The sequence below is a fragment of the Centropristis striata genome, chromosome 7, assembly GCF_030273125.1.
Source record: "Centropristis striata isolate RG_2023a ecotype Rhode Island chromosome 7, C.striata_1.0, whole genome shotgun sequence".
In the NCBI taxonomy this organism is placed as follows: Eukaryota; Metazoa; Chordata; class Actinopteri; order Perciformes; family Serranidae; genus Centropristis; species Centropristis striata.
The window spans coordinates 20,389,934-20,403,355 of record NC_081523.1 but is presented as its reverse complement, the minus strand read 5'-3'; the positions used below and the strand labels follow the sequence as shown (position 1 = coordinate 20,403,355).

The 13,422-nt window shown below is 39.4% G+C and overlaps 1 protein-coding gene across 2 annotated transcripts in view; it reads right to left on the bottom strand.

Moving 5' to 3' along the window:
* The window catches only part of grid2 (glutamate receptor, ionotropic, delta 2), a 522,539-nt gene that overhangs the window by 110,539 nt on the left and 398,578 nt on the right, over positions 1 to 13,422 (bottom strand). For both annotated transcript variants that reach the window (XM_059338134.1, XM_059338135.1), the window contains exons 10-11: positions 7,905 to 8,102; positions 2,179 to 2,491 (exon numbers count right to left, since the gene is read on the bottom strand). In XM_059338134.1, coding sequence (XP_059194117.1) covers positions 2,179 to 2,491; positions 7,905 to 8,102 — 511 coding nt within the window. The remainder of the gene's footprint in view (positions 1 to 2,178; positions 2,492 to 7,904; positions 8,103 to 13,422) is intronic.

Here is a 13,422-nt window from a genome sequence, read left to right as displayed (position 1 = left end):
AATGACAAGGTCCACACAGGACTTCTACATTCTGCATGAAATCTAAAGTCAATCAAATGCCAGCGTTATTTAAATTGATGTTAATTAAATTTCATGCGTCACGACGTGAATACCACATGTCCGGTAGTTACATAGGTATGAAGGTATGAAAGGACACAAAACAATGAGACAAGATTTAATCAAAGGCAGAAAAATCTAAGTATAAGAAAGTGTAGTGAACAAGAAAAACTCAAAGGGAGAGAAAGAGGAACAAAAGAAAAGACAAGGGTTGAGAGAAATAACTGTAATCCCTGTGCACCTCCCTCTTTTCTCCTCACCTCCCTCCCTCCCCTATAGTCCTCTGAGAGTCAAAGTGACACAGCCAAAAGCACAATTCTGGCGTCATGTTTGACTATTCGCTCTCAACAGTCATCTCCTGCTCCCTCCTGCTGAGGGTGTGTGTGTCTTTGCATCTGAATCAATTTCCCCTAAGGGTGATATTTCATGGTGAGGCACAAGGGTCTGGGACATTATAGAGGTGCTGCAGGGGTGAGAGAACCGCTGCATGAATATCTGGTATGTGCATGTGTGTGTGCGTTTTTGCCACTATCTCGATAAGCCTTTAGGCGATAAGCTTCAAATGAAGCCTAATTTGTCAGTCGGGGTATGGTTTTATTCAATAATTAGTGATCGTGTGTCTGTAAGAATAGATCTCTGCTGGACAGAATGGTTGCTGGGATGAAAGTAAAACACATTCCAGGTGACTTTTAAAGCCAGTGAAGGTCAGCCCACTTAGCCCTGCGGCAGCAGTCTGTTCATGCTCAGTTAATTTTCTGAGAGATATTTCCGGCTAGCCAAATCAGAAACGAATTACCTGTGGCTAAAGCACAGCTCTCCTCACATGAACAAGAAGCACCTGATGCCACATTCAAACACACAAACTTACACACAGTGTACAGTATACACTACACACACACACACACACACACACACACACACACACACACACAAAATGGACAAACCAATTCTTGAAGAATTAGATCCTTTCTCTCTTTCTCTCTCCCCCTCTTTTTTCTCTCTAATGATGCCATGACTAAAATGTTAATTACGGCTAAAAAGAGAAACGATTGCGAATATCAAACAGCAATTAGCATGTATCATCATCATCATTACCACCATTAGCTGCAGCACAAGATGGAGGATTATTTACCAAACGGTGCAATGCTCATCAGTTGCATATTCAGGGCCTGAAATGTTTCAAAGGGAGCATTTTAAAAAAGGAAAAAAAAATCCTGCTCAATTTTGCATAATTAATGTAGCTTAAAAAATTAACTATTGCGAGTCCTGGAGCTTGATAGCAAGAGCTCATTGGAAAATAGCAGTTATTTCTCGCAAACCACACACATCTGCACAGGAACATAACAATGATGTCCCCGAATATGAAATCTTTAGTGTCTCCCTTCCATAATATACTAAATAGAGATGTGGACACTCAATGAAGCAAACAAACCAGTTGGAAAACAGACAAACTGCATATTTATGTGATTTTTTTGACTCCCCCCGGTTCATATTGCCCTCTCCTGTCCTTGTCATGGCTCTATTCCTGCACTGATGGAACTTAAATCCTTCCCTGGATGTCAATTTTCTGATCTCCCCACCTAAGCACGGCCCAATGGATTCTGGAAAATCTTTGGGTAGAAATTCAGGATGAGGTCATTATCCTCCGCTCAATCCATGTGGAACAAAACCTCTCTTTCCCTTTCTTCTCATTTGACTATTGTGCTCAAACATGAAAGGTCAATGAACACTTATGTTACCCAGAGGACAGCTATTTGACATTGGATTGCTTTAGCAATCACATTTTTCTTCAACACCTTCCTTCCCTTCCATTATCTTTCATCTTGGATAGACCCTGCAAAATGTACTATGTTGTTGAAGCGAATATCCCTGCAGCTAAATATTAAACAATAACACTACTGTGCACCGTCTGGCTGCCAGCTGGGGTAAGAATCATAAACTACGAAAACATACAAATAATTCCAGTAACCCCAGAATTAAAAGGGCGTAACTTGCTTCATTAAAATGCTCCAAAAGAGAGAAGCGCATGCCGGTTTCATTAATTCCATCAGTTTCCAGCTAAAATACAAGTTAACTGACAAGTAAATAAAAAAGGAATTTTAAGTCCCATTTATTCCTTACCTTGCTGTACAAAGGAGCCGTACACGAACCACATGGAATTGTACAGTGTTGTCGAGGACACGGAGCCCATGGGGAGCCGGGGTGGGTTGAGCCAGTTCAGCAAGTACACCAGGATGCCAACGAGGAGCACGGTGCCCGCGATGCACGCCCACAGTGACAGGTCGAAGGGTGCCAGGCAGGCAAACATGTCCACGGTGCGCTCGGCCTTGCGCAGCAGAACGCCCACAGAATAATCCATGTAGCGTGTGGTGAAGTCCACGACGCTCTCTCGCTCAGGCGTGATGGTCAGGGCAGAAAGTCCAACGTCGGCTCGCTGCAAGAGGCGCAGGGGAAGAGAGGAGTTTCAAGTATCAACAGTGTGAAAATGTGTAGGTGAGGCACACAGCTGAAAACTGTGGACTTTTGTACCCAGAGTTAGGTTAGTGCTTTAAGTCATGCCTGCGTTGCGTCCCACCATCTAAAGCAGTGCTTTCAAATACTGCTGTCACACCTTTACTAGGGTCCTTGTAATTCGTGTCAACTTATAGGTGAGGTCTATAGAAGTCTTAAAATGGTTATTAACATTATTATTTAATAAGACTATGCGGGGTAATAAGACTATGTGTTCACATTAATACATACTTTTTTATGCACTTTAACACTTCAACAATTAACTTTGCTTATTGTAGCGACTGGATCTAAAGTAAAAACAGCAGGATTTATTCAGCTTAACCCATAAGGAACCCAAATGGAAAATTATGGGGGATATACCACAGACCAAGTGGACCACATAGAACACATTTATGATGTTTTTAAAAAAATCTACCCCTAAATGTCAAAGATCTGTGATGTGACATTGGGTGTTTATGGTATTTATGTTTATGATATTTCTTATTTTAAGACACATTTTCTACTTACAGAGACTCAAATTTGCCTTTTTCTTTGCATCTCCACAACACATATCAAAATTGTGACATTAATGGTGCTGTTTAACAAAAAATATTCTTCAGATTTTTAAAAACGAATAACCCATTTGCCTTTTTGTTTGCATCATCATAACACAGGCTATATCAAAATTGTGACTTTAATTTGTTCAGGAAATATGGTCAGAACAAGTTAAATGCAATACAGGACACCCTATTAACAGATTAGAATTGTTAGATTGGTTTTAACTTAGCCTCATAAAAAAAATAAGCTTTTTGAAATTAGCTACTTTTTCACATTTCTGTTTCCAGTCACAGCCATATTTTGGAGAAGTCACTTCTTGTCACAGTCACATGACTGTCACCACACCAGGGTGTTGAGTATGTGTCGCTTAGGGATTTAAAGAGTTAATGTGAAGCACAAAGCTGAATATGGGAGATTCTAGAAGATTTAAAGTGTTTGTTACCTGGGTGTCACCATGGGTTCTTATGGGTTAATAAGACATTGTTCTTGCCTAAGATTCAATAGCAACAAAAAAAAGCTTAGTAAAGGTTTAACAGTGGCTTTATCACTAAATTAGTTCAACTAAATATCAGTGTTCATAATGCCATTATAAATTATTACAAGGAACTCAAAGTTATCAATAATATTCAATAACATTACATTACAAGTACTTATAAATGTATGATACTCCAATGTTAAACATGTTAATATTGCTATTATAAGCTCCTACAGTCTTCTTACAAGCATCATACTGTATAACGACTTATAAGGGCCTTTACCTGTTAAAACAAGCATTTATTACAAGGATTTTAATTCAGAGCGCTGCCCAAACTTTATCATTACCTACTAAACATGGGCTGTTGTTAGACAAACATAAGCTTTTCTGAGAACAGAGCTTTCTTTGAAAAGTCAATGGAAAAAATGTTGTTACAAAACATTCAGAATAAGTGGTTCTGCACATCTGTAGAAAGACAGGTGCATTGGAGATAAAACAATGGTTCAAAAGTAGTTATTGAATACAATTACCATCAAACCAGACTTTCAGAAAGTTTTTGTGATGTGCAATATTGACCTTCCCTGAACTAACAATTAACTTTAGTTATTAATGAGAACTCTGTTGCTGTTACTAAACTACTGATGACTAATTTTCACTCTTAATCAACTTAGCAATAAAAATTGAGCAAGTAGATATTGGGTTAGATTTTTTAATTCAACAGCTGGCGCCCTGAATACAGACAACACATTTCTCCCCACAGAGACTGACAATGATCTTTTAAGTTTGTTAAATAGCATTTGTCGCCTTAGTAGGAAATAGAGACTGAAGATAAATACAGATACAACTGAGGTCAGAAAGAAGACAATACCAAAAATTAAGTGCATGTATTGATATTTTATGTGTTTTATGCTCTGTTTTGCCTGCACATAATACATAAGTATGCTTACTTAACCAGCGTGGACTAGGCACCTTTTGATGTGTTGGAATTGTTCATTCATTCAAAGCTTTTCACATCATTTTGAATTTTAAGAGACAACAAACGACTGCTTTAATTATTTACGTGTAAAGACTTTAAGTTGAAAAAAAGCTGTCAGTGAGTATGTCTGCCAAGAAAAATAGGATGAGCTCAGCTTAAATGTGGAAACAATAATGGCTAATTAAAATGTTTTCAGTCCCCAGTGCTTGGCTAGCAGCTGTAGACATCTGCTTGTAACATAACAGGGATTTAAGATGCTGTTGTGAACGTGTATGTTTGAACACTAGTACCAGGATTGCACATATATATTATAAACTTGTTAGATAATGTGATTTTATTTACTAGAAACAACAGACTGAAATAAGTTTGATTTTGTAGGCGAGCCCTAAAGCCACTGCACACACACATTACACACATATAAACACACACTTGCATGCTTACCACATCCACACACACATTCACACACAAAACAAACACAATTTTTAATCCACTGTAGGCAAAAAAAAGAAAAGAAAATCTGCTAATTTCACAGTTGAGTGAGGAAACAAAATGCTTAAATGTGCAGAAATTGTCACTTACACTGCATAAGAAGAACATTAGTTGAAGCCCTGCAGGATGCCTGTTGGTTAAGACAACACGACGACATGCATGCAAATGCAAGTGTGTTTGTGAACAGAGCTGAATTGCCATGTTGACTGCTGTGGTCAGTCAACATGGAAACTTCCAGAGAGCACTCTGGGTAATAATTATCTGGTATAATTGGGTTTTTCGGAGAGATAAACCTTGTTGCTGACTGATGGGGAAAACAAAATGTTCGGTTTACTCACAGCCTGCGCTTGTCTGTGTACACATAAATATGCATTGTGCTCAAAGCATTTCTCTATCATTTTGTGAGCTGTTGCAATAGTGGGGGGGAGGGGTGAGCGGGGTACACAGGCTGAAAACACACACACACAAGTATACAAGGTCAAGGGAAGGAGAGCCCGGTGTTGAAAAAACATTCAAACCTGACTCACAGCAAAAGAAAACTAGAAGGGCACTCAGAGATCACGAACCTCAGCCAAGGCCATGCCATAACACGCAATGTTAACAAAAGTGAAAAATAATTAATGCATCCGCTCTGTGATTTGGATCGGCTCCAAAATGTAATGTGTTCCCCATTGGCCTGTGCTACACCCTTACACCAAGTTTAATGAAAATCATTGCAGAAATGTTTCTGTAATGCTGCTGACAAAAAGACAACAAACATATAAACCAAACTGAAAACATAACAGAGGAAACGTCTTAGAAAATATTGCTGATTAAAAAAAAAACGTTCTTAATCTATGGAGAATTAGCAAAATATGCAGTAGCTTAGTGCAATTTCAGGAGGACAGAGGCCATCGTACACATCCATGCAGATATGAGCATGCATTCGCACAAACACTGTGGGAAATGGTAATCAAAGACCAAAGGGCATTTGGAGAATTTATTTTACTGTTGAATTAATGTGTCAAAGTGTATTTAACATGTGCACCAACACCGCTTCATGTCAGAGATGTTTAACAACTGCATACAGCAAACCTTGCTGCACTGACCTCTAGCAGTTCAACATTATACCTGATCATACCTATTATTAGCTGTGTCAAAATTTCATTAAATAGGTTTAATCTTCTGTTCATACTAGAAGAATGACCAAATTAGTGCCCATTAGTGTTACTGAGGAGGGTTCATTAGTCTTGAAGGCAACACATAGCATATAAAAATTGAATAGATTATGGATTAATAATACATAAGCAAACTTAATTTAAATAGTGACAATGCTGTACCCAGCTAATATATTCCTGTTATCTGACCTCTGCTCAGTTGTGCTATTGAATGAAAAAAGGACCCATTACTGCCTCGGCCTTGTTGCATCCCATTTTAGCAGTCCATAAATTATTTTGGGGGGAAAGAATAGCGTGACTGTAAGAAACTGAGGTGAGCTCAAGGCTTATTGTTGGTGAGCCCAAACATGACAACACTCAATGAATGTTTTAAGGAACCAAGGTCCCAGAGGAGCGGTGGAGGTCTGAGTAACCATGAGCTATTCAGCATATTCAGATGTTTCTTAATGAGTTTGCATGGGGCTCGTTTCTGTGGCAAAATGAAATGTACTCTGAATTATTGCCACCACTCAGACTGGATACATTTAAAATGTCCACTTTCTTCTCTGTCTGTTTCTCTGCTGCTTAAGTTCTTTCTGCAGTAAAAAGTCAAAGATGAACGGATGGATTTTAATATTAAACATATTCAGTATTTTGAAAAAAAAATCTCAAATATTCAGTACTTTTTGTCAATAGCTACTCAAAAAGCTTAATAGAAAGATGGACAATAGACAGCTTTAGCATCGAAATTGAGGGCAATAAACCCACTAGAACAAAGAAATTGGTACACTTTGTGGAGGACAAAGGTAACGCTACCTTGAGTAACCTGTATGTTACTGCAGCTCTGTTAAAATTATCACCCAGCTGTGGCAATTCATTGCCCTCAGACGGTGACCTCCCCATCTGTGTGAAATCCACATTCACAGCTTCCCACAGAAGCGTCAACGCCACTTCTCAACTTTTCGCTGAAGTGGTTCAAGTGCCTGTCAGATTTTATGCATAAAATACTTGAAGATACTCAAAGCTAGTCAAATCATTAGAAAGCTGCTGTGATTTTACCAATATGGAATATGACTTCTCTGAAATTTCTGAGGTCACCTTTCTCTAACCCACTTCAGACTGCATGCTGAATTAGTTAGTGAATGTCTAAATTTCTCTCTTCAGTTTAAAAAACTTCACCCTTTATCATTCCACCCCTAGTTTTAGAGTAGTGGGTTGGAGGACAGGAGAATGTTAAGAGGTAGATAAAAGGTCAACAGTATATGCCACCTAGAAGTGGTGTGATCATCTGAAAGCTATTCACATGCGCTATTCACATGATGTCTCATAAGTTGTTGCAGCAATTTTGTGGTTTATACCATTTGTTACACAGACTTGGTGCTAGATTTGACTATTTTTTCCACTTTAGAATGGATAAAAATGGTCAAAAATCCAAGACCTTGAGGAACACCATGGATGAAATCAGTGCTGGGATTGGGTATCAAAATCTTTGACATTTTGGAGATTTGTGAGTGATGCCTATAGTATTATGTCAACTTGCACGCCTGCTTGTCCTCCTTGTGTATTTGTAAAGTGTCTGAACATAAATAAGCAAGAAACTACCATTTCTCTCTGAACGTTTATCCAACCCATGTCATTGTTCTCCAATACTCCATCTTAGTGCTGTCGTACTGTTTGTGTGAATCCTGTGATTGTGCATGTATGTAAATTATTTTCTCCTCACCTTGAAGACCAGTTCACCCATCAGTCCGTTCCACTGACCGTCAGGCTGTAAGCTGCCGTACTTGTGGTCAGGAGCGACGTAGATCTCGTATTTGAAGCCCAGGTAGTTGGACAGAGCATCCAGGACGTCGATAGAAAAGCCCTGGTACTTCTTTGGTTTTCCCAGAACGTTCTCTGACACCATTACAAACGGCTCCTCCTGGGAGGCAAAGATCAATCAGTCTGTCAGTAAGTCATGCAAACAGCCAATCAATACACCAGTCATTCAAGCATTAAATCACCCAATTACTCAAGTGGCCATTATACCACCACAAGCGCTCATCTTAAAGGTTGGGAGAATGTCTTTGAGAGCCTACATTACTCATACAGTACAAAAGATCACAAACACACTACTACTGAAAATGGAAAGAAGCATCAGTTTAATGCCTAAAAAATACAAACTGTCAAAACACCAAACATTAAGGTAAGCCTGCCTCTAGAGTTAACATAATAAAAAAAAATATGAATACATTTCATACCACTAACAAAATCAATGCTTTTTATGCTTTAAGACCGACAGGTTTTACATTTTTGTTTCTTTTTCACTTCTACTGACACATTGCTACTCTTGAAAGCTCGCCCCCAACTTTTTCTATGCATTAACATCTTATGTATTTGGGTGTAAATAGAATTTATCACTCTTCTGTGATGTGAAATGTCATAGCCGGGGTGAGATCTCATCCCGGTGGGAGAAACATGCATCACATCCCCCTCTCTTGTGACATGTATGGGTATGCTTGATTCCCTAGTACAGGGATACTAAACTTGCTTTGCAATGTAACAGCATGAGGACTCACTAAAAATTCCTCTAAAGTGCCTTAACTGAGCACATATATGGTATACAACAAAAATCAGAAAACTTAATATCACTGGTGGCACTTGTTTTGTTTTTTCTTTTACTAACATCATACAAAAAAAGTTCAAGATAAAAACTCTGACCAGATATAATTCTGCCTTCGGTTATTATGAAGTCATACTGGATGCTCATAAATGTTTCAGAACAGATGCAACAACATGCTGTACATAGTATCCGTCCACATGTTCAAATTCTTAGTCAAGCATTTCCTTATTTTATTTGGCATTATAGGAGAAAAAATAAACATGTACCAAGTCAATTGTGTCTTGGCTAGGCTCCCAAAGTCCCCTACTCAGCTTTGTTTTTATTCACAAAGAGTACCGTGTCTTAGTAATTTATTTTAATATAACCTATTTAACATTTTCAAGTGAATTAAAATGTTGAAAATCAATAATTGCACCATGCAATTCAGCAGATTTGTTTTTTATTGGTTCATTTTGAAAAGCGCTTGGGACAGCCGAACCTCTTGTTTATCAATATCACCACGGCATCTAAAGGGCAGCTTCCTGTTGAGGTTAAATGACACCCAGCAATGCTGACATTTTAGGCAATTAAGTGAACACAGCGCAAGGAGAAACACAGTATTTCTCAACAAGCGAGCAGGAAGCTAGTTGGAAACTAAACTGGTGTTTACTTTTATTTACTGTACTTGGATTGAGTGTTTCATAGAGGAGTTTTCTCTTCAGCTCCTGTCTGTTTCCCTGACCCTTTTCTCTCTCACGCCTCTTTTTCTCTCTTCTTTAATAAATCCCTATTGATGAGTGAAATGTTTTAGGCCAATATGTCTCACAGATTTATGAGGGCCTGTGTGATATTGACTGGCTACTGGCTGCACATTAAGCACACACATACACACACATACAGGCAACGCTTCGCATTAACTTGGCGGTTTCTAATCCTTGCTAGCTGCTGCTGTTCAATAAGCTATTAGGCAGTGAGTGGACATGCATGCCAAGTCCCTTTCTCACCACAAGCATCCATCCATCAAGAAGAGGAACACCCAGTGGCACACACTGCCATACATACTGAATAACCCCCCCGTACCACTGATTGCTTTCCTATGTGGGCACTTAAAACCTTTATAAACAAACAAACATAAACATGGTGGAGAAAATATGCTGATCTTGTTATACAGGGGACAATACACAATCGGGCATTTGCCCAAATGCTTCCAAATACTCTTCTAAGATGAACGCTTACATTGGAAGCTTATTTCTCCGGTAAATCATGCATGTAGCTATGACATATTTTAGAATTTAATAAGTACTGGCGAATACATCAGAGAAGTTAGATATCAAGCTTTTATGAGTCTCTTTCACACAGAAATTACGCAATGATGGTGTAATGGACGTCGGCCGTTACGCCGGTTTTGTTTTTTCGCACTGAACCAACCAACAGCAGCATAATTCCATCCAACTGTATGATTTTAGATAGCACGCCAGCATTAAGGGAGCATTCAATAGACGTGACGTGTAACACGGGATCTCGTGTGTTCGAACCGATCTACAATGCCCTGCAAACTGCAACCTTTATGCATTATAATAGCACTTTTATGAGAGGAAAAAATGAAAAAATGAGTTGGACTGAGCACTGCAGTGCTCTCCAAGATGTGTGTGTGTGAGAGAGAGAGAGAGGGGAAGAAAAGGTGCAGAGGATGGACTGTTATTTAATAACTTACTCTTCTTTGACCCTGTTTGACACGTCTGAGTCGACCTGCACATCACTAGACTGCGTGGAGTCTGCCATGCCGACTGTCCCTTTTATAAAGACGTCAGCTCGCCAATTTTGCAGATATGTTACTACCGGCGCTGCCAGATCAGAGGCAGGACACATCTGTCCCCCCATTCTGTCCTTGTGACTTTTATACAGACAGCAAGGTGGAACAAAGGCACACTATTTCCACCTGTGTAAAATGGGCTGTAGTCCACTGGTGCCAGCAAATGTAATATCATACATATAACCAGACGGATTTTCTATGTTAACTTCTTTATAACATTCTTTATCCAATGGGTAGAAAAGCAGGGGCCTAACAAGCTGCTTATCAGTAAATCAGTACAGGAATATGTTATGATTACCAAGCGATTAAAGAGGAAAACAATATATCATGTTGCACAATAAAGCAAAGAATGAAAAAAAAATCTAGTTTACAAAGTGCAAAAAAAGGAAACGTGTATTCAGTATGGTTTCACTTGATCGATTAAAAAATATACATAATGTAGAAAATTGAGCAGTTTCTAAAAAACATATCCGTCTTCGATTTTCCTCCATTTCCATTTTCGCTTTATGTTTTCCCAATAACTATTCAGCTCAGTGTGCATTGATTGCTTCCCAAGAAATCACACTCTGTGATGTACAGTGAAAACAAACCCCCCACACACAAGCACACATATCCATACTGTACACACGCATGTAGATGCATACACATCCCACGGCAGTTTGCTAGATAACAATAGGATCTACAACCAATACAAATCAATACAAAGCAAGACATGTACATGACTCAGTGTAGGTGTATGTATGTAGGGGTTTGAGTGTTTGAAAGTATGTACGCATGATTGGTAGTTTATCTCATAATGATGGACTGCAGGTCCATCATTATGAGACCAGGACCAAGGACCAGGAGGACAGAATGTCTCTCTAGTGTCCCTTAAGATTTTAGCTTAGCTCGCTGTTCTTTGGCAAGGGCACCGGTTGTTTGACAGAGATGTCATTTCAAGTTGGCTGTACAGTACATGACAGCTCTCTCCTTCACTTTGACATCAACATGAACCGTTCCTACACCTGACTACATGAGGACACCAATTGCTGGACTACCACTAGTCTTTCTTTTCTGTCTTTTAGCTTGTAAAACATTGTGGTTTTTTGTTGGACATTGGCAAATCTCTCGAAACTTTCCAGCCAAATAATTTTTCTAAATAAATCTGAAGTTAAATACATAAGGCATACAGCCAAATTTAAAACATCTGGTTTAAAGCTTCCATATTGTCATACTTTTTTCATAAGCCAGGTCTAGTTGCAATAAAAATAAAGGTTGTGCTGTCACATCTATACTATATAGAGGTGGAAAATGCAGCTACAGTGTCGTAACAGTCATTACCCGGCTGCAATGACAGTGTAGAGGTGCCGACAGTGTAAATGCCTGGAAAAGATAACCAATCAGAGCATACTGGGCTTTTTGGGTTTCAGACAGTAGGTGAATACAGGTATATTAGGACAGACAGATTGAGAAAAATAATCAGTTTTTTTAACATTAAAGTAGAAACCCAAAGAAAAAAACATAAAAAATGAGGATAACTTCTCCTTTAGCTGTTCGAATTTTGACTTTTGAGAGGCAACAAGTCGTGTAATCATCTAAACACTTCCCATAGCTCACCGGTTTGTGTGGCTTTGTGCTGCCAGGCTCAATCGATACTCAGTCAAGGGTTTCCAGACTGAAATGTTGTCACGAAAAATTACCTTCTGAGATGTAGTCTGACTTTGAGACACTAATCCGTTTTTTTTCTGTCTGTCTGTTGTTATTTTGCAATCTCTTCCTTTGCTCTGCCAATCACCAGCTGTGATATACACCATTTGGCATTTTTCCACACCCCAACGTCTCCAGCTTTCCCTCACAGATGTCTCGACCACCTCTTCTCTCTCCATTCATCCATCCATCGAGGCTACAGTACTTCCCACTTGTCATCCTTGCAATATCGTCTCAATTCCCTCTATATCGAGCAATCCTTCTCTTCCTTCTTTGTCTTTCTGATAATCCTCCCATCTGTCATTCATCTCATCCCTCTCCCTGGTCCCTTTCCTCTACTCCAATTCCTTTGGCCCTAGTTCCCCTGTCCCTGGGCTTTCGTCCAGTAAGGTAGGTTGTAAGGTAGGTAGTAAGGAAGGTTGGTGGTTCGATCCCCAACCATGGCAGCTACATCGCAAGATGAGCAAGATACTGAACCCCAAATTGCACCTGATAGGGTTGTGAATGAACCCAATGGTGGCAGGTGGCACCAATATGAATGTGTGTGTGAATGGGTGAATAGTGTGTAGTGTAAAGCGCTTTGGATAAAAGCACTATATAAGTGCACCCCATTTACCCCATTTCCTCCTGACTGGACGTGTGTGGTTTTTGACCAGGTGTTTCTGGGCATATGACTGCAACATGGAACAACAATTTCTCACTAAGACTAAGTAATGGCATTTGAAGAGTCCTCTGAGGGGATGCTGGGCATGACTGTGTCATGTAGCAGTGAGCACATTCCAAACACTCTGCAGATTTGTCTGTGAAATTGGTGTAAAATGTCTTTTGAAAAGCCCTGCCAGTCTCTGCAGAAGATTAGATTTCATATTGTTATAAAATGAATTTTCCCTCAGCCTCTGCTTGATAGAGATGGAGGATATGCATCAAAAACAACAGACAAGCAGTGCAGTACTTTGTGCCTTGTCATTAAAATAGATTTTTCTCAGTTCAACAGGTCCCACATTTTTGTCAACTGGTACAAACTCGTGTAGGTAAAGTCTGCTGTGAACTTTTCGGGGCGTCCCTTTTGCATGGAGGTTCGGTCAGCGATCATGGATACCAATGTCTTCAGCCAGACACCTTTACTGAGGTTACCTCCCCCACATTTTCTGTCATGTCTCT